Source organism: Carcharhinus amblyrhynchos, chromosome 14 (assembly GCF_965287045.1).
Source record: "Carcharhinus amblyrhynchos chromosome 14, sCarAmb.v2.hapA, whole genome shotgun sequence".
Taxonomy (NCBI): domain Eukaryota; kingdom Metazoa; phylum Chordata; class Chondrichthyes; order Carcharhiniformes; family Carcharhinidae; genus Carcharhinus; species Carcharhinus amblyrhynchos.
The window spans coordinates 12,689,915-12,711,307 of NC_137337.1; the positions used below are offsets into that span (position 1 = coordinate 12,689,915).

The following is a 21,393-nucleotide window of genomic DNA, read 5'->3' on the forward strand; positions in this document are numbered from 1 at the left end:
AGCCATTTAAGAGGTATTCAAAAATCATAAATGGTTTTGCTAGAGTAAGGAAGGAGAAATTGTTTCCAGTAGTAGAAAGGTTGGTAATTGAAGCCAAAGATTTAAGATAATTAGTTGGAGAAAGAAGCACACGTTTAAAAATATGTTTTCAGAGTTTATATGATCTAGAATGCACTGCACAATAAGGTGGAGAAAACAGATTTAACATTAAGCAAACAAAAATCAATAAATATTTAAGGGGGAGGGGAGGTACAAGACTACGGGAAAGAGCAGAGGAGTACGATTCATTAGAAAAGCGAACAAAAATGCCACTACAGGTACAACAGGCCTAATAACATTCTTCTGTGCTGTACAATTATATTATTTTGCAATATCTTTAGAAAAGTCAAGTAGGAAGAAAAGGGGAAGGACTTTACCTTCTCAATCTGTATAGCTTCCTGTTTACTAGGTTATTATATCCCAAATACTCCACACTGTTAATCCCGAAACTCAGTTTGTTTAATTTATCCAATACTGTAGTATAAGTTGATCTATACTTGTCTGGGTATTAAAAAAACAAAAGAAATAAGAGCAGGAATCCACAATTTCTCAGGCCTGCTCCACCATTAGATCATCAGATTAAAGCTCATCTAACTCATCTCCACTTTCCTGGTCTATTCCTATGTCTATTCTTTTTTTTAGTAATGGAAATTTTATTATTCTCCATCTTGAATAGATTCAGTGATTGACATCCAAAGCTCTCTGGGGTGGAGAAGCCTTCATATCTGGCATCACAATGGCATTGAAATTCACATACCACATTACTCATTTGTGCAATGGGCAGAATGTCTTTTTGCTTGACAGCAGCATCCTGTTAGTGGGAAAATACCGCTCATGTTGCTGCTGCATAGTAGCAGTGTGAAATGGCTCGCTTCACCTATTGCTCAATTTTTAAGGCATTTTACCCTCACTTCTTTAAATCTCCAACCAATGCTATTTTATCCTTCCTATGCCAGCCCTTATTCCATACTGATCCTATTGCTTTCACCCTTCATCGTATCCCTTCTGCCCTATGCCAGGCCAATTCCCCATTCTACACGTGACACACAATCCTTCCTATACTAGCACCTATTCCCCCAGCCTCCCATGCCTTTCTTCTCAATCACTGGCCTCACTTCTACGTCATTGTCCCCTCCTCACATCTCCCATAGGCCATTGTGAGAAGAACTGGCACCAATAAATGCCATACCTCAGGAAATCAGAAAATATCTATTTGGAAAGTTTGAAACATATTTGTTAAAGATAGCAAGGGGAAATTATAGAGCAACAGTTGTAATACTCAAAAATAAATCTCAGCAAGATAGTTTGTGGAGTGCAATTATTTAGGGGTGAATAGATTAGAACTTTAGACTAATACCTTGGAATTTTTGCTTGACAATCCTTAGTTCAGAAAACACTTTGGTAGCTTAAAACTTGAGGCTAATGTGATCAGGAGTCAGGCAGTGCAAGTTGTACAGACCCTTTTCCAAGAATTGACTGCTGCTTCTGGAGGGAAAGAGTGGAACTTTTGAAGAAACTTTTAAGCATTTTGCAATCACCTGGCCATTCTTATTTATCCTTACAGCAACATTGGTGAACAATTTGGCAGTAAGTAGCTTGAAGGATTGAAGTTGATGGGTCACATTGAGAAAGTGGTTGAGTATTCAAATTCCAGAGGTTATTGACTTAAGGCAATGAGTAAAAGAACCAACAATAACATGAGGAAAAACTATTGTAATGTATGAGTGATTGGAACCTATAATGTTTTGTTTGGTACACTCAATCATGTCTTTCAATAGGGAATTAGACAATTACCTGAAAAAAAATTGCAGTGCTTTTGGGAAAGTGTAGTGGAGTGAGCCTACTTGAATTGCTGGCAAAATTACCAAGTTTCTAAGAGATCTTCATCAGAAGTAGGCACAGCAACAAAAAAAATCATAAGACAGCACCAATGAAAAGTCATGATCTTCTACAAGTGGAAGGGAAAGATCAATAACTGTTGATGAAATATAAAAACATAATAGCATAAGCTCATAAGAAATGGAAGCTAGGTGGACTATTTGGCCTTTTGTGTATTCTGCCGCTCAACAAGCTCATAGTTGATCTTCCATCTAAACGCCACTTTCCCAAACTACCTCCATATCCTTTTCTTGATACCCAGAATTGTCTGTCTTGACTATATCAACAATTGAGCATCTACAGCTCTCTGGAGGAGAGAATTCCAAAAATTCACAACTCTTTTAGTGAAGCAATGTCTTAACTCAATCATAAATGGCTGACCTCTTACTCTGAGAATATGTCCCATGTTCTAGATTCCCCAGCAGCAGAAACATTATCTCAGCATCTCAAGAATTTTACATGTTTCAAGTAGATCACTTCTCATTCTTCCAAATTCCACTGAATGTAGGCCTGCCCTACTCAATCTTTGCTCAAAGGACAACCCATGATCTAATGAACTAGTCAAGTGAATCTGCATTGTACATCCTCTGGGGAAGCTGCACAGAGTATTCCAGGTGTGGCCTCATCAATTGTAACGAGACTACTTTATGGCAATCGCTTTGAAAAAAATTAACATAATTTGCCTTCTGATTTGTTTGCTGTACCAGCATATTGACTTAATTGGAATTTATGGATGATAACACTACAAGCCTTCTGAATACAATCCCTATTTTGAAAGCCAGTCAAAAGTTATGGATTACCAATTAGGGATAGAATCATAGAATCTTATATACGGCTCACTGTACCTATTCAAGCTCTTTGAAAGAGTTATCCAGTCAGTTCCCTTGCACTTTCCCCATAGCCCTGCAAATGTCATCTTTAAAGTATTTACTCATTCCATTATAAAAGTTAATATTAAATCTGCTATTGCCACATTTTTAAGTAGTGCAATTCAAATCATAACGATCTTGATCGCCATGAAACAATTTATATGTGCACATCTCTTCTTCTAGTATCCTAAAAGCTAGATCTTAATGAGTTTGATTCAATTACATGGCAGTAGTTTTTTTAAACTACGTCCTTTTGTAGCCCTTACCCTTTGCTGATGTTCATTACGAAGTCTAACTGCCAACTTTGTCCAAAAAGCAGGATGTTGTCATTGACATATCTGAATTAATCATGAAGTTTGTATATATTTGAAAATCACATGCGGAGTGCTTCTGAAGCTCGTTACCCAGGAGACAAAACAAACCTTACAATGTATGTAATAAAGTAGGATGTGATGCTTTTTAAAAAAAAAACTTGTGCCTGATTTTTAAAAGGGAAGCTAGCTGACCAGTACAGAACCAAGTTGCTTTACATTTGCCACAAGATACCCAATGAATATCTGCCTGCAGGCAAGGCAAAAGAACTTGCAAAGGACAGCTTCGCTACCCTAATATAAATGACCAAGTCCAGTGGTGCATAACAGGCTTGTTAATCACTCATTACTTCATCCAAATGCTTCTGACAGAAGCCGACTTCCCCTCCACGGTATGTGAAAGTTTACGTGAGCCCTTGCTTCTTTTTATTTTTGACACCTCACGATTCAAGTATGGATTTCAGGCATGAACTTGAGGAAGCACTTGGTTTCTTAGAAGCAGAGGAATTCAGAACCATGAAACAGAAATATCTGGGAACATGCCTGACATGTTACATGCTTCACATGATGCTCTTTCTCCTTGCTGAGAAGATTGATAATTACATGTTATTCACAGAGCAGAGATAGAGGTTAAAAAGTGTAAAAGAACAGGAAGATATTAGTTACATAGGTTTCATGGTCCAGGAATTATTTTGATGATGGACGTTACTGTTATACTAAATAAATATTTATGGAATCAAAACGTAACTCGGTTTTGAAGCAGATTCACATCTATTTTCTTTTCTCTTTTACTCAAACTAGGAGTGACAATCTCCTATAATGTTGATCATTATGGTCCAACGTGCAGGGCAAACGTGCAGTATTTGAAAGCTAATCTACTCTGGCCTTATAAAGGACATAGCTTACATATCCTTGATGGGGATGTGATATCAATAAGTTGCAAGATTAATTACTGTCATCAAAAACATCTATATCTCTACAAATTGTTTGACACTATTCCTGGTTATTCCAAAAGGGGGGAAAAAAACCCAGAAGATACTTCTCTTTATAAAATGCCAACAAATCACAGCCGAACAATATGCGATACCTGGAGTATAATGGACACTGTCAGAACTTTTATGTAAATAGATATGTTTAATATTTTCTTGTTACATAGTTGAATTTCTAAAAAATTCCAAAAATTAAAAAATAAATGACCACACCACATTTGTTCAGCCACTTTTAATCATAAACAGTATAAATATTCAAAAAAGATAATTTCAAGAGCATCCATACCATCAAGCAATGCAAACAGCTTTCAAAATATAAAATAATTTGTACCCATCTTTTACAAATAAATAATATTCAGTTCACAGCCAAAAACTGTTGACCTGGACTATTTACATCATATGTTATTAAAACCATCCCAGTCTGGGATTACTAGTGACACAGAGAACTTGTACCTTGAAGTGGACATACATAACCCAGTGCATTATGTAAGCTAAGTGCCAATTCTAGCTAATTTATTTTCTGGTTTATATATTTTTCAAGATCAGTTCTTTACTAAGTGATATCGGAATAGCAAATGGAACTATGCTACTGGTCTTATAGCCAAAGTAGTCTTTGCATCAGCCATATATCAGCATACCCTCACCAGCCAAGTGAAATCCCACAGTAACATATTGTGATGGTCAATTGTATTAATGCTCTACACCAAAGATGATGCACAAAACTGTAGTGTTAGGAAAGGGAAAAATTGGATTGAATAGGTTTTCATGAACACCAATGCCTTCACTTACTAAGTCACTTCTGAGAGATAGTTTGGCGGGGGATTCTTGCCCTATGTCCCACTTGCCAGTTTTCAGTGTTGCAACCCTTTAGCGGCATTAAGATATACAGTAGAACTCAGCTCTGATGGAAACTAAAACAAATTCAATCTGCTTCTAAAAAGACAAATGATATACAAAGGTGCAAGCCAATAAACACACACCAGTTGCCCCATTGTCTGAGCATGTCTGCAATGAATGTGATAGATTAAGACAGAAGACTGCAACACTCCATGGAACCATCAGTCAATAGAAGAAATCTATGAAATGTTAAGTAAAAGCAGGAATGACTGAGAGTACACCAGTCTGTTAACATCTGTAAAAGGAAAAGATAAATTGACATTTCAGACGTCGGTCCTAGATCAGAACTTTAAAGTGGGGTGGATTTATCTTTCAGTTTGCAGTTCTGGCAAAGAACCCATGTCAAGATTTTTTTTGCTTCTGCTGACAGATCTGTTGCTCTTATACTTTCTGTTTTTATTTCAACACTTACAATTTCTTCTGTCAAATAATGGTGGAATACACACGGGGCAAGTACTTTCCACTTAAATTGGTGACGCTGATATTAATGATCTCTGCTTAAAAAAGCCCACATTGCATTTTCTCATCGTGTCACATTCCTAGCTACCGTTTAATGCAATTGAAAGGTTCCCCCCACCTCCTTTTTCAGAACGAGTGATAAGCCAGAGTAAAAAAAATCTTCAAGTTAAATACTACAAGATATATATTAAAAAAAAAATCACCATTTTAATTAAATCTGCCTATTTAAGTGCCCTCCCTGGACATTTCTAACTTGTCTGCATTTCAGCAGCTGTAATGTATCTACATTGGTAAGAAATGTCTGCTAAGTATCTTTTCACAGCAGTAAATGTCTCTGCTCAGTAAGTGGAAAACATCTGCTGTGAAACTTTTTTTAAAAACAGCACAGATAAAAATGTTGAGTTAAGTGATCTCATCATGTGATTATTGCTCCCCATTTCCCCATTTTTCCACTTACAGATACAAATAGTAATCAGATCACCATGATCTAATATTGTGACAGTCAAGTAACTGATTATCCTTTCTCCGCTGTACTTGCTCATCTTAATTCTTGCAGCCCTCCCCTACCTATGAATACCATCTGTCCCTGTATACATACTCTCAGCATTGGAAAGGCTTCCCTCCAGCATTCTCTCTCAAAAGTATTTAATAAATGCTTTCTCCCAAGTATATTCAACACACTCCAAACCTCCTTTCCCCCATACAATCCCTCATACCAGTAAGGCCATTTCCTCACCCTCCTCTTCACTTTTACCACCCTGCTCCTTTCAAGCACATTTCTTTCCCAAGTTCTCAGTCCACACTTCATCCTTCTTTGCTTGCCTACAGTCTCTCCAACCATGCCTATCCTGTCCCAGTAAGATAGCATCTAGGAACCCGTGAATGGTTCTCACACCCACACAGTGCGCATAAAATTACTGTGCAAAAAAAATGCACAACTATCTCCAAATGTTACGTAAAAAGAGTAATGCAACTGCTCCAATATGTAAATCATTATATTCTTGAAAGGCCAAGCTTATACATTCATATTTGCGATTAATTGTTGAACATTTGGCTGCTTTCCTGTTTGCGTTGTAATGATTGACTTCATTAAATAAAAATTTACTAAAAAACAATTCTTAAATTTCATAGTAATGCATTTTATATATTGGAATCCTCTCATGTTGTTCAGCAGTCATGTAAAAAAATTTAGACTAGATTCCACTGTTCATATAACAACTTTGAAGTTTAATCCCATTTATCTATTAAAAGACAGTTTGGCATTTTAAAAGTACTTTCAGATGAGGGAGAAAAGAATGAACTGAGAAGGACCACACACAAGGAAGCATTACTGTGCGGTGGCTGTATTTAATACACTGGTTCATGTAACAAAACAATATCTACAGTGTGAAAGAAACCCCTGATTACGCATGCCTTCCTGCCCAGTCTAACCTAACAATGTGCTACTTTTGCCCCTTACTTCCAGGAAGACATATTTCATCATTTGCAAGGTCAGTCCTGAGATTTGTGTCTCTAAACCATGCTCATGCTATAATTATGCTTGCAGTCTACTTTGAGAATCAGAAACCAATCTGACCAAGAGGAAAGAAGTGGTTAGACTGGTGGAAGAAATGGTTCTTCCACTTCTCTTTGAAGTCATTTTTTGGCCTCAACACACACTTACATTTGAAAGTTTAGTATTGTTGAAGCTAAAACTATTTTGTTCCAGTTCTATACCTCAATGTGTGAATGTACTGTCAGACAGAGCATTCTCCAGGTGCAGATCATAATACTTCCCAAATTCAAATGCAATCTCCACGTCAACATAGTCACAATAGTTTTCTGTGAAGCTAAATGTAGAGCTTTGGATAACACATCCAGAAATGAATTTACAATCCAGGCCTGTATTTATAACTCCACAATTATTCGCACAGAATGAACTTCTAAATTACTTGTACTTTCAGGTCATCACCCAGGCTGCAGGTGGCCTCATAGATGGAGCAGTATAGCACAGCTCAGTTGCTTCCCTCTTTTCAGAGCCAATGTTGAGAGTTTTAGAGGCTGTTAAAAACAACCTGGAGATCTACTAGCAGTCACGGTGTTATAGGAGAAATTAGTTTGAAAATAAAATTATAACTTTATAAAGCACAATTTTAAAAAGGAAACTATTCCCATTAGTAATATATTTACCTGTGCTCACCAACACACCCAGGTAAATGCCTAACACTTTGGCAGAAGTACTAATGCTTAATCATGAGGTGCTTGCAGCCACTTCTCCTATAATGGGTTTGTTACTACAATGCAACCCCTTTAAATTGTGAATGGATGACATTAAGTATCACTGATCCAGGATAGTGACGGTTCAGGATCAGAATGGATCACATCCCAGCAACAAACTCTTCATGCAGTGGGGGACAAGCTGCACTCAGTTATTGTCATGCGATTCTGGAATTTCTAGAGAAATACGTGGGAGAGAGAGACAGGGAGAGGAAAGGGGAAGAGTGTAAGAGAGAAAGCTTGAACCTGGCCTTTACCTGCACTAAAATAATTAAATAAATCTCAATCTCTTCATTTCTTCTTAAAGGCATTTAACATGAAGTAAAGTTACTTAATTGCAATGAGCTACAAATATACTTTGATTAAGGTCACACCCTTTCTTGCTCCCTGACCTGTGCTGTAAAATCAGTACCGAAAGCTGGCCACATGTGGAGGAATGCAGTTCATGATTTTTTTTGTAGATTGGATGAGGGAGAATTCACAGTGAAGCTAACTGAAATGCCACCTTGCTACTGGTATTTGAGTGGGGTTTATAAAAGATTGATGATTGAGATAGGAAAATAAAAACCCTGATTTTGAAATCTTTCGTTCTTTCTGGAGCTGATACTGTATGTCTAGCACGCATCATCTTAGCTGAGGTATTGAAACTAGAGACCGTCTCCATCCTTTTTGCTTCAGCTTGTGATATCCCTGAAAAGACTGAATCTATGCAGCCCAGCTGGTCACCAGTTGAATTGGGAAAACTGTCTTTAGCCACCACTTTAGACAACCCACAAACTAATTATCAACTTCCAGTTAGAATTATCTGTAGTATACCACAACCCTACATCACATGCATCAGTCTCATCTCAACCACGCAAAATAATCATTTTTTAAACGAGGCCCTCATAACAAGGCACCTAATCACAACCTTTGAGAGAGAATTTAGCATATAATTGAGAATTGGGAAATTTGTTATTTTCCGCCTCTAAAATAATAGAATCTACAATGCAGAAGGAGGCCATTTTGGTCCGTCGAGCCTGCACCGACAATAATCCCAGGTGCTATTTTCGTAACCCCACATATTAACCCTCCTAATCTCCCTGACACTAACAGACAATTGAACATGGACAGTCAACCTAACCAGCACATTTTTGGACTCTAGTGGTCTCAAATTTTTTAGTGATTGTTATAGGGTACTTGATTTACAATAATGAACTGGAGATGGTTAGTGCTCCCATATTTTAATCCCCTTCTTTGTTGATCAACTCATTCTTCCACTTTACTGCCTTAAAATATTTAACTTCTGAAAGCTGCAACAGTTCTGATGATAGCTCATGAACTTGAAATGTTAATTTGGCTTCTCTTTCCACAGTTGCTGCCTGACCTGCTGAGTTATTTCCAGCATTTTCTGTATTTATTTCAGATTTCCAGCATCTGCAATATTTTGCTTTTGCGTTCGTCCATCTGGAAATATGATTGAAATATTAACACCAACCTTCTGTGGAACTGAGTGGTTGGAATCTGTCTCAGCAGAGCAGCTACAACAAAACACAGCTCACAGAGAAAGTGCAGTTATCTTGGTTTGGGAGGTTGGTTCCGACAGTCACTGATCAAACGGAAGGACCAACAGTGTGACAATACTTCAATTAACCAGCGACTCTGGAGACAGGGCACAGAACCTGGCACTGCTTTCTGTTTCACAGTTGAGTTCCTGGTACGATAGGGTGACTTTGCATGGTCAGAGGTCAGAGCAAGGTCACCAAAACACTCAAGCGGTTGAGACCGGAAGTCCAGGTGCAAGTCTTTATGCAGTCTTCCACACAAAATATTGTGACGAAGATTGCTGTGTGCTACAAGAACAGACTGATAAGGAGTTCCGTGATTGCTTGCGAACATTCAGAATAGTCTTTCCTCCATTTCCTGACAAACCAGCTGAAGTCTCTTAAGCATCTCCCAGATTAGATTATTGGTAAATCAGACAAATGCAGAAGGATGTCGCTGATCACAACACCCAGAAACCTCAGCTTTGGAACTGAGTGCTTGTACAAACAGCTGACATTACAGGCTGAGATCGGAAAGTTTTGACTGCAGCATGCTGGATCGCTCACTGTCTTTGAAACCTGTTCACCCACAACTGAAGGCTGCATGTGGAAGCGTCATAAGAACTTGAAACATTAACTCTGCTTCTCTCCCACACATGCTGCGAAACTTGCTGAGCTTATCCAAGATGTTCTGTTTTTATTTCAGATTTCCAGCATCGGCAGTAGTTTGCTTTCATTAAGCTGAAGGCTCAGGTTAGAATAACGCAGCGATTACCATTGCTCAATCCATTTCTGTCTTACGTGTTATGGTAGATAATGGGAAGACCATGGCAATTCTTAACTTGGCCATCACTGAATCCTGTGCTTTTCTCAGCCTGCTGCTAGATATATCCACTTTTTATGTCCCAGAGCCTCAGTTACAGCATCCCAAATCCTTCGCTGCCTTCATTAATGGCCAGTTTCAGCATTTTGTGCAGTTCCTCGTAGGAATCATAGGTAGGAAGGCACAACTGGTTAAAGCTAGGTATATAAAAAAAAAAAGAGTTGGTCAGTACAAGAATCATTCACAGTTGATCAATTCCTATCCCTCCACTAAAGTACTTTTGTGATCCAACACCATTTTCTCAGTGTTAGCAGGATCATTTGCAGCTGTACAAATGACCCAAGCTGGGAATTGAACCCAGTCCCTGACACTGAGGCAGCAGTGCTAACCACTGAGATTGAGTAAAATGGGCCTATATTCTTTGGAGTTTAGAAGAACGAGAAGTGACCAAATTGAAATGTACAAGATTTTGAACGATTTGGATAGGTTAGACACAGGTTGTTTCCACTGGCCAGAGAGTCAAGAACATTCATCAGGGTCTCAGGATAAGGGATCAATCATTTAGGATTGAGATGAGCAGAAATTTCTTCACTAAGAAAGTTGTGAATCTTAAGAATTCACTATCCCAAAAGGCTATGGATACTGCTTCATTGACTATATTTAACAGATTTTTGATCTCTCAGGGAATCAAGGGATATGGGGAGCAGATGGGAAAGTGGAGATGAAGCACAAAGCAGCTTTGATAGTATTGAAATGGTGGAGGAGGCTCGACAAGCCATTTGGTCCACTCCTCTTCCTGTGCCTTGGGTACCCAGCCCTGCTCTCCCAAAAGGGCTCGTTTATCACAGTGCTAGTATTAATGGACAGGAAATAGATGCTCCCATCTCCAGCATTGCTCCGTGTTGATCATGGACCCTTATCCTATCCCAACAGAGGAGCACAACTGCCCAGTATTTGTTACTAAAAATGGAATTCTATTTCTGTGTACTATATGTCGAAACTCATTGATCTGAGAAGATCTGCCTCCAGCATACACAAGAACACGAGCCAGCCATTCAGTCCCTCAAGTTGTTCCATTCAATGAGATCACGGCAGATCTGTATCCAAATTCTATCCATCTGCCTTGGCTCTGTATCCTTAACTACTGTTACGTCTAGCAACGATTTATTGACCTGAGCTTTACTGAGCTAACATTTTGTGGGAGTGTTCTCCAAAACTCTACTAACCAATGTGCCAAAAAGTGTTTGCTAATTTCTTCAGGCATGATAGCAGTACTCGAGGGCTAGCTAAAGAGGGAAATGTGCACGGTGCTATTTGCAGCAGCTGGAAAATTAGCACATATCCTGAAATGCCAGAGGATATATCCCATACACCCACAATTTTACCCCGGCTGCATCCCTTTTGCCTAACTACTTACCAAGTATGGGCTGTGGGCAAGGTACTGTGTGTAGGTGCTGCGATGATCTGAAATGAGGGGCACATCGCCACAAATCCTCCTGGAGGGAGCTGGGAAGAACCTGTTGTGAACTGCAACAACCGAGCAAGCTCTTCCTGGGTGAAACTGGACACCACTGTCCAAAACCACTTCATTACCTGCAGGGTGTTTGGGGGTGAGTAGGAGAGGAGGAGAGCACAATTTTCAGAATTCTGTCTATCTTATTCACTACCAATGTCACTAACCTGGCTGCAGTTGTTATTGGCGAAGGTACCAAACCAAAACACGAGAAGGTTTCATCCCTCAATATTGATGAGCAAAGACAATCACCTTTCCACAAATGTGAAAGTCAGTGGCTTTTGTCCCCATCATCCACACACAAATGCAAGCAAAATTTGTTCTATTTCACACTAAGCTGATTTATATAACAAACACCAGTAAAGGGTGAGTTATATATTAGAGAGCAATTAAATTTATTAAGACAAAGCAGATATACCCAAAGCACTGTTCAGGGCTGTGCATTTCAAATATTTTGTTTTATATCAAAATCCTTTGTTTGCTTCTAATACTCAAAACTCCCAAATTGCACCAAAAACCACATTACAGCTTCATATTTTGTTGCTTTTAAGGGTTTACCTTCTCTCGAAAATGCCAGGATCCTCCAACAATGACAGCATGTGTCTTGAAATCAGGTACATTAATGTTGCCAGTCCCACACATCAACAGCTGGGGGTCAGAATTTAACAATGAGAATTGAAAAAGTTCCATCAACCTGCTAAATATTAAAGAGCAGCAAAGCAAAATCAACACATATGAACTCAGAATCCCTACAGTGCAGAAAGAGGCCATTCGGCCCATCAAGTCTGCACCGACCACAATCCTACCCAGGCCCTACCCCATATCCCTACATATTTACCTGCTAATCCCTCTAACCTATGCATCCCAGTACATTAAGGGCCTTTTTTTTTTTAAAAAGCATGTCCAATTAACCCAACCTGCACATCTTTGGACTGTGGGAGGAAACCCATGCAGACATAAGGAGAATGTGCAAACTCCACACAGACAGTGACCCAAGCCAGGAATCGAACCCAGGTCCCTGGAGCTGTGAAGCAGCGGTGCTAACCACTATGCCACCCTATGTATGAATTTCATTTCGAAAAGATGTGGATTTGCTGCAATATTGCCCACAGTCCCAGCATTGAAGCATGTGATACAGGAATGGAGGCTATTGCTCAAAACAAAGGGGAAAGACTGGGTGGGAGATTGCAATTAAAGAATGACAAATTCAAGTAGCCTGCTTCCATTATAATCATGGGTATAGGAATTTAATATTGAAAAGTTGGCAGGAGGTGCAAAAGGAGGAGGACAGCTTCAAAAGGTCCTGGTTGGATGAAACACCTGGTGAAAAACTGTCACACCTCAATGATAAAAGGGGAAATTGTGAATGTTGAAAATCTAAGACAAGCCAGAAGCACACAAGAGAAAGAAAGGCAAATTTTGAGACGTCACACTGTCTGTCTCTTTCAGAGACCACAGACACCCATTATGCATTTTCAGCTTTCAACTGCAGGATTTTAGTATCACACTGGATTAGTTCAAGATTGTAACACTGAATGAGAACAGAGAAACCGCAAGTTGCAAAAACAGGGCGATGTGAATAAAAGGCATAATCTGAGAAATAGTGATGACAGAGCTATTAACACTCCTGGGATTTTTGAAGAACAGGCAGAAACAGGTTGGGAAAGTGAAAGAACAGCAAGCAAGAAGAAAAAATATGTATTTATACATAACATATTAAAAAATAGCACTAGGGGAGGAGACAGAAGGAGAAACAAAATAATATGCTCAGTTTCTTTGTACAAGTCAAAGACCTTTAACAATGCCACAGTATTCATAGTAGTGTCATGTCTAGCCATTGGGTATGGGCCTTCACCCATACTGACGCACATCACAGGGTAAATTCATGCCAGATACTTCCAGGAGAGAGAGTGGGTCAGCAGTCTAGCAAAGTTGTGTGCATATATTTCTTAAACCTGCAGACTTGCCAAAAGAGCCCACCTGTGTCACAGAATGGTAATCTTACTTAACCACGAAGGACCCAAATTAAAATCACCTGTGCTGAATATCATAGTATTGTACAGTTCCAATGCAGGATTCCCTCAACCTGCAAACAGACATTAAAAACAAAGTGCTGAAAAAGCACTTCAGCACGCTCTCGAGAAGAGGGATAATGGACTTGAAACATTAACATCGTTTCTCTCTCCACAGATGCTATCAGACTTGAGCATTTTTAGCTCTTTGTTTTTATTTCATATTTCCAGGATCTACAGTAGTTTATTTTCATGAGCTTAAAGTGATGTTGCTAACACCAGTTTGCATTCCAGCTGCATCACTGCCATCTAGTGATATGAAGGGATTAGTGCAAAGTTAGCTTCATAATTGCTGTAGCAAAACCAAGAATCAAAATCAGAAGAATTAAAGCATAGCATTTCATTGGTTGTCCAAAAGGGCCAGGTCCAAAGTGAAGGCTCTGGGTTCAAAGCCATTATTCTGCTGATTGTGTTTTCTGATATGGAGGGAAACAAAAGAAGAAAATCAGCTCAGCTTCCTGTGAAATGCATATCTTAATTTTAAGACAAATTTGCCAAAGCATTGAACGGAAAGCAAAATCACAGCCAATGCTCCCTACAAACTCTTAATGTTTAGCCACGTAGTAACCACGGTGACGCAGGCTGCTCACATGTTGTCTCCCTTAAGACACCACCACACACATAGTGGTATAAAAAATTTAAAGGTGCAGTGTATTCAAATAAACAGGCCATGCACGTGAAAAGATTTAGGAGGCACATTGATCACAATGATACTGAATGAGCCACTTCATGTGCCATTACATACCTCCAATTCATTTTCATCAAATATAGCCAAGAGATTTTCTGGAATTAACTCATTCAAACCTATATAAAACAGAAAAAAATCATTAACAGCAAAGTTTCCTTAATTCATACTCTTTTTGAACAGTGATATCACTTTGAAAGTAATTAATTAGCTGGAGACACTCTGAAATGTCCTGAAGGTAAAAGGTATAATAATTCCAGCTTCGTTCTTCCTGCTTGTTTCTTTATTTCACTGTTTTTTGTTGTTAGGCCTAATGCTTACAGCTGGCAGACAGAGGTGCACCTTATTCCCTAGTCACTGTCAATGCCCTTATAGCTAAGAAACACAGATTACACAATATAACTGAAAGATTCTTTTGCCTTTGCTTGTTGCCTTCCTTCTCAAACGTGGAAATTTCAAGAAATGAGGGCAACGATTTAAACTCGCATCTCTCCAGAACCTAAGGCAACTTTTCTCTTTAGAATTCTTCTTCTTTGGGTGGCACATAGCAACCCAGGTTCAATTCTGTCCTTGGGTGATTGTCTGTGTGGAGTTTGCACATTCTCCCTGTGTCTGAGTGGGTATCCTCTGGGTGCTCTGATTTCCTCCCACACTCCAGAGATGTGGATCGGCCATGCTAAATTGCCCCTTAGTGTCAGGGGGATTAGCGGGGTAAGTATGTGGGGCTATGAGGACAGAGCCTGGGTGGGATTGTTGTCAGTGCAGGTTTGATGGGCCGAATTGACATCCTTCTGCACTGTAGGGATTCTGTGATTCTCTTCACCTCTTCTGCACACGTGAGTGCCAGAGGAGTATTTAGCATTCATGAGGCTTTCACAATTGAAACTACACATGGGAGAACACATGGCTAAGATGGAAGACATGTGGGTATGCCGGCGTTGGACTGGCGTAAACACAGTAAAGAGTCTGACAACACCAGGTTTTAGTCCAACCGAATCTCTAAACTGTCTGTGCTTTATATGCTCTGTCTGAGGCCAGAACTCTCCATTCACCTGACGAAGAGGGAAACCTCGAAAACTTGTGAGTATTATCAAATAAATCGGTTGGACTAAAACCTGGTGTTGTCAGACTCTTTACTGTGTTTAAGATGGAAGAGACAGTGCTTTCCACTTTAAAAGAAACATCTTAGGTCAACCAGCCCCAACACACAGGGCACAAACATTTATGGAACCCTGCTACAATGAGTGTCTTCACTCTGGGTTTATTTTAGCATCAGAAGAAATCTCTCCATTTATATTGCTGCAACTAAAAATAAAAGAGATTGAAGTGTCATAGTACCCAAATGCATGGATAAGAACACAAAAGGAGGAAAATGAATTCTGTTTATACTTAACGACTTTACACAGAAGTTGATAAACATGTGGAAAAGACAGTGCTAGAATATAAGAACTGTCCATGCAGCGGTCAGCAGCAACAAGCAGAATGCTGTTCTTAGAATAAAGGACTCGACGGTGGTTTATATAAGCTAGCTCCCTAACATCTTTCAACAGATATTTGCAGAGATTAAACTATAGATCTATTGGAAGGCTCAGAAGAGGAAATTAGAAAAGGAACATGAAATTAATTGCGCTCGCATAAAAAAGATGGGAAACTTTGGGATATGAACAAAGGGCAATGTTTGGTCCTTAGGTCAAACATTATGATTTATTTTTTGGTTACTTAGACCAATTGCACAAAATTCCACTTAATTTCTATTAATTTCCCGTCACTGCTGATGAGGTACGATATCATACCTTTAAGGAAACACTCCACTTCCTGCCGCACCTGAGTGGCCAATCTGTACTGTGCCAGCATGTTCAAGTAGAATATCTTGTTGTCGTTGGTTACTGGTATTTGTGCACCTCCTGCTATCAGCTCAATAACCTGAAAGGTAGAAAATGAACAATCTCAAAGTGGTGATCCAAGAAAGGATATGGGTAAGCTCTCTCATTGAGACGACCAGTAAACTCAGTGATTCCAGAATGGTGCAAGGGTATGGTATAGGTGCAAAGCACTGAGTCAAAGAATGAAAATTAAATCAGAAGAAGTTGAGATTCAGATTAGAGCTCTCAAATGTAACAGACTTCACAATCTGCTTCATGAGCTAGGGGATTGACTTACAGTGTCTTAAATGCAGTAAGATTAATATCTTTCTCGACCACTGAAGACAGGAATGGACAGAATAGTAACATGTGGTCCTCATAATAGAAAAGGCTGTGGGTAATCAAGCAGAGCAAGTAGATCCAAAGGTAGGATAACATAAATATATTTAGGTTCAGTATATGAAATGAAGAAGGAAAAAGAAATGATGAGGATAATGATCACGAAGGGAAGTAGGGGAAAAAAAAGGAAATTACAGGCCAGAGAGTCTCACTTCAGTGGTAAGGAAACCACTGGAAAAAGTTCTAACAAGGGACAAAATTAATTTCCACTTGGGAGGCAAAGATTAATCAAAGATAGTCAGTATGAGTTTGTCAAAGAGAGATTATGTCTTAAAAATTTAATTGAATTTTTCAAATGATTAGGTGTGTAGCTGAAGGAGTGCAGTTGATAGACTTCAATAAAGCTTTTGACAAGGTCCCATGTGGGAAGCTGATGAAGGTAAGAGTGCATGGATCCAGAACAATTTGGTAAGCCAGATCTAAAATTGGCCTAGTGGCAGGAGGTGGAGGGTGACGGTCAAAGCTTGTTCTTTGTGACTGGAAGCCTGTGTCCAGTGGTGTTCTGCAGGGATTGGTGCCAAGTTCCTTGTTGTTTGTAGTGTACATTAATGATTTGGATGGGAATGTAGGAGGTACAAGTAAGTAAGTTTGCAGGTGACACAAAAATTTACGATGTGATAAATAATGAGGAGCAAAGCCTTAGATTAAGGAATATATGGTTGGGCTCATTAGATGGACAGAATAGTGGCAAATGGAATTTAACCTTGGAAAGTGAGGTTATGCATTTTGGGAGACTAACAAAGCAGGGGAATATACAGAGGGAGCTTGCTGTCATGTCCATAGATCTCTGAGGACAGCAGGATAGGGAGATGAAGTGATTTAAGAAGGCATATGGGATACTTGCCTTTACTAACTGAGGCACTGAATATCAGAGCAGGGAGGTTACGATGGAGTTGTATAAAACAGTGGTTAGGCCACAGCTGGAATACTGTGGTGCAGTTCTGGTCACCACACTATAGGAAGGAAATGATTGCACAAGGAAGGTGCAGAAGAGATTCACCAGGATGTTGCCTGGGCTGGAACATTTCAGCTATCAAGAGAGACTGGATAGGCTGGAATTGTTATCCTTGGAGAAGAGAAGGCTAAGGGGAGATGTGATTGAACTGTATAAAATCAGGAGGGGCATACTTAAGGTGGGTGGGAAGGAAAGGATCTTTAGCAAAGGGATCGATAATCAGGGGGCATAGATTTAAATTAAGTGGCAGGAAATTTACAGGAGACTTGAAAGAAAACCCTTTAACTCAGAGGGTGGTGGGAATCTGGGACTCTGCCTGAAAGGGTGGTAGAGGCGGGAACTCTCACAACACTTGAAATGCCATAGCATATAAAGCTTTGGGTCAAGTGCTGGAAAATGAAATTAGAATAGATAAATGCTTGATGGCCACAATGGGCCAAAGGACTCTTTTCCATGTTGTAAAACTCTGACTCTATGAATTAACTGAAAAGACCAAAAAGGACGTTTTGCTCAGAATAAGTGGAAGAAAACGTTAACGAATGGTACAGAAGCCTTACTATTGAACTAAATATGGAAAGTGTTAAAATCAAGCACATTCCAGTTAATGAAATAAAAAAGGAGTGTATTGAAGATTGGGATTGATTAGATTATATAGCAATATAAAAATCAGGTGAAATAAGATGAGTCAATATAGGAAAGTACAAAAAGGGAAATTAAGGGTAAGAATGAGTGTGATTGGAATTTGAAAAGTTTTTGAAGACAGATTAATAACAAAGATAAAGGAAAGTTTCTCAATCTGGAAAAGGATGCATGATGCTTCACAAACATCTATATTAGGCACTACTTTTACTTAAGTCCAGATCATCTATCTATATCTTAAGAATGGAAGAAACAATATCAAAATTTGCTAATGACACCAAATTTTTGGGAGAGGGATGCACACAGAAGATGTGAAAGACAGCAGGAAGGCAGATGCAGAAATGTAAAGTTATACACTTTAAAACAGCGAGTAATATTTATACCTTAAGAGTGGCATGCAAATATGTATGCTATCAAAAGTTGGCAGCACAAGCATAAGAAGCCCTTGGTTTTGTGTCTAAAATATAAAACAACGGGATAATAGTGAAGTTCTAACTAGTCTTAACTAGGCTGCAGTTGGAAAATAACATGAAGTTTTTGGATCCCCTTTTAAGGATCACAAAATGATACAGCACAGAGTGGCTGTCAGCCCATCATACTTGCGCTGAGTCTATGACTGAGCTATCCAACAAATTCCACTCTCCCATTTTCTCCCCCAAGAGCACTGAAATTATTTACCATTTCCCTCTCGAAAGCTATTATTGAATCTGCCTCCAACACCTTTTCATCAGTGTATACAAGATCACAATAGCGCAATGTGTAAATAAATGCTTCCTCATGTCACCTCTGGCTCTTTTGCCAATCACCTTAATCTGTGACTTTTGGTTATAAAAAGGATATAAAGTCTGGATATTCCTAACAAGGGTCATTAGGATATTATCAGAAGTGATAGGTTGTTATAAAAAGGAAATTAAGAAATTGTGGCTTATTTTTACTGAAGTAGAGGTACACAAGGCATGATGTGAAAGAGATCTTCAAGATTACAATAGAGTAATTAACGCTAGATGGTTTTCATTAGACAGAAAGGGGGCACAATGTTAGATTGCATAACAGACCTATCAAGTGAATTTAATGAACAACACTACCTTCTCCAAGTGTCCCGACTTGTTATATTTTTCCTCAGCAAAAACAAGATCCATTTCACTCACATCATTCTTCAAGATGTAACATACTTTACTCTTGTAGAATTCTGGATCATCCGTCGCAAAATACTGCAAGCAGAGGTGAGAAGGCAGAGGGGGTGTGTAAACTATAATTGCAAAGGTCAACACTCTGATACTTGTCAAAGCAATATAGACATGAACAGTGGAAAGCGATTTTTCTCTACTCATTTGGGTCACTGACACTATTTCAAGGAAAAAGCATATTTATGATTTCCTTTCATGTCAACATTGAGCATTGGCCTACATTTATAATCTGTGCCAACATCTAATCAGAAGCTAATGAGCAACTTAAATCAAATGCAGAATGCAAAGTAATAAATGAAGACTTGTAGCAAGAAATTTGCAACCAAACCCACCACCAAACTGGTTTCCAACAGACCAACATATTTTCAACTTTCCATAGATTCTAGTAATTTATGTAGAAACATGCAAGGGTATAGTTAAGTATAATTGACAAAAAACATTTCATCAACAAATTCTGCTCTTAATCTGAATGATTTCATCTGAAGTTTCACTTTCTAAATAATCCATAGCTCCATCCGGAGGCAACCATTTCCTTCAGTGGTATTGGAAAACTATTTCAGGCTGGAGGAAGAGGAGACAGAGAAAGAGAATGAGAATCCATTCAGAGCCAGAATTAAAAGCTTAACCCTGTAAACACCATCAGATTTGAATTTTGTTGAACTAGGAGGGATGTTTTGTGTGTGCGTGTGCGGGGTTGGGGGGGGGGGGGGGGGTAGCGTGGGGACTGAGGTCATATTGCTGGCCAATTCAAAATTTTTGTCAGGTCAACTGGAAATCATGTGGGACTGTACACAAATATACGCATCTTCAAATGAAAGTGAAATACTGTGGATGTTATAAATCTGAAATAAAAGCAGAAAATGCTGAGCTGGCCATGCAGCATCTATGGAGGGATAAACAAAACTAATATTTCAAGGACCTTTTGTCATTAAAAGACCACTAATATTGAACATCTTCCAGTACTGATGAAAGGTCACGTGTATTCCAAGGCTACTATGAGCACAGTAATCAATAAACCCACATTACCTTGTAGTGCATCCGGAGTCCAATAATTTGTGCCAAGAATGAACGAGTAAAGCGTGCACAAACTAACTGTTTGTAAGCTCCACCCAGAGCAGATTCATACAGGCACTTCCCAACTACTTTTCCTGCAAACTCATACAACTTTAGTCGGAGGTGAGGTAATCGTTCTGGGTTTGGGTGCACCTGAACAGCCAAAGAAAATAATTCCTTTTGTCATTAAGAAAATACATTTGTACAAAACCTAATATGGTCTCAACAATATAGTAGACAATCCCTAAATCGGTATTTCCTACCTGCAGCGAGAGAAAACAACTACTAGTGTTTATATAGTGCCTTTCACAATCTCAGGCTTTCTGAAAGTGCTTCATAACCAATCAAATATTCTTGTGGGATAGACACTGTGGTAGCATGAAAAAAAATGCTTAATGTCACAATGATTTTCAGTCCATCAGCTAGAAACCCGAATTGACCCTAGAGATTTTTTTAAATGTAGAGACTAAAGGTGACTTGAGCTCAAGTTAAAGATGGGTACCCCAATTTGCCTTCCACATTCCAATCTATTGGGATGGAGATAGCATGTCTACAAAGATCCATCAAGGGCAATGACTTGGGGAGTATCAGCAAACTACATAAGAACATAAGAAATAGGAGCAGGAGTAGGCCATCCAGCCCTTCGAGCCTGCCCCGCCATTCAATAAGATCATGGCTGATCTGTCGCTGCTCAGTTCCACTTTCCCGCCCTCTCCCCATAACCCTTAATCCCCTCCCCTATCAAAAACCCATCATCCCGCGTCTTAAAAATATTTAGCGAGGCAGCCTCCACCACTTCAATGGGCAGAGAATTCCAGAGATTCACCACCCTTTGAGTGAAGAAGTTCCTCCTCAACTCCGTTCTAAACCGCCCCCCTTTTATCTTGAGGCTGTGCCCCCTAGTCCTATTGTCTTTTTTGAGCGGGAAGAGTCTTTCCACCTCTATCCTATCCATCCCATTCATCATCTTATACGTCTCAATGA

General features: G+C 39.2%; 1 protein-coding gene across 1 annotated transcript in view; it reads right to left on the reverse strand.

Annotated features, from left to right (window-relative positions):
- Positions 1-4,258: 4,258 nt before the first annotated feature.
- Positions 4,259-21,393, reverse strand: part of arel1 (apoptosis resistant E3 ubiquitin protein ligase 1) — a 71,654-nt gene continuing 54,519 nt past the window's right edge. Inside the window, exons 16-22 of the mRNA XM_080202304.1 lie at positions 20,383-20,562; positions 19,255-19,380; positions 16,108-16,237; positions 14,375-14,433; positions 12,116-12,205; positions 11,462-11,637; positions 4,259-10,241 (exon numbers count right to left, since the gene is read on the reverse strand). Coding sequence (XP_080058430.1) covers positions 10,139-10,241; positions 11,462-11,637; positions 12,116-12,205; positions 14,375-14,433; positions 16,108-16,237; positions 19,255-19,380; positions 20,383-20,562 — 864 coding nt within the window. The 3' untranslated portion in view covers positions 4,259-10,138. The remainder of the gene's footprint in view (positions 10,242-11,461; positions 11,638-12,115; positions 12,206-14,374; positions 14,434-16,107; positions 16,238-19,254; positions 19,381-20,382; positions 20,563-21,393) is intronic.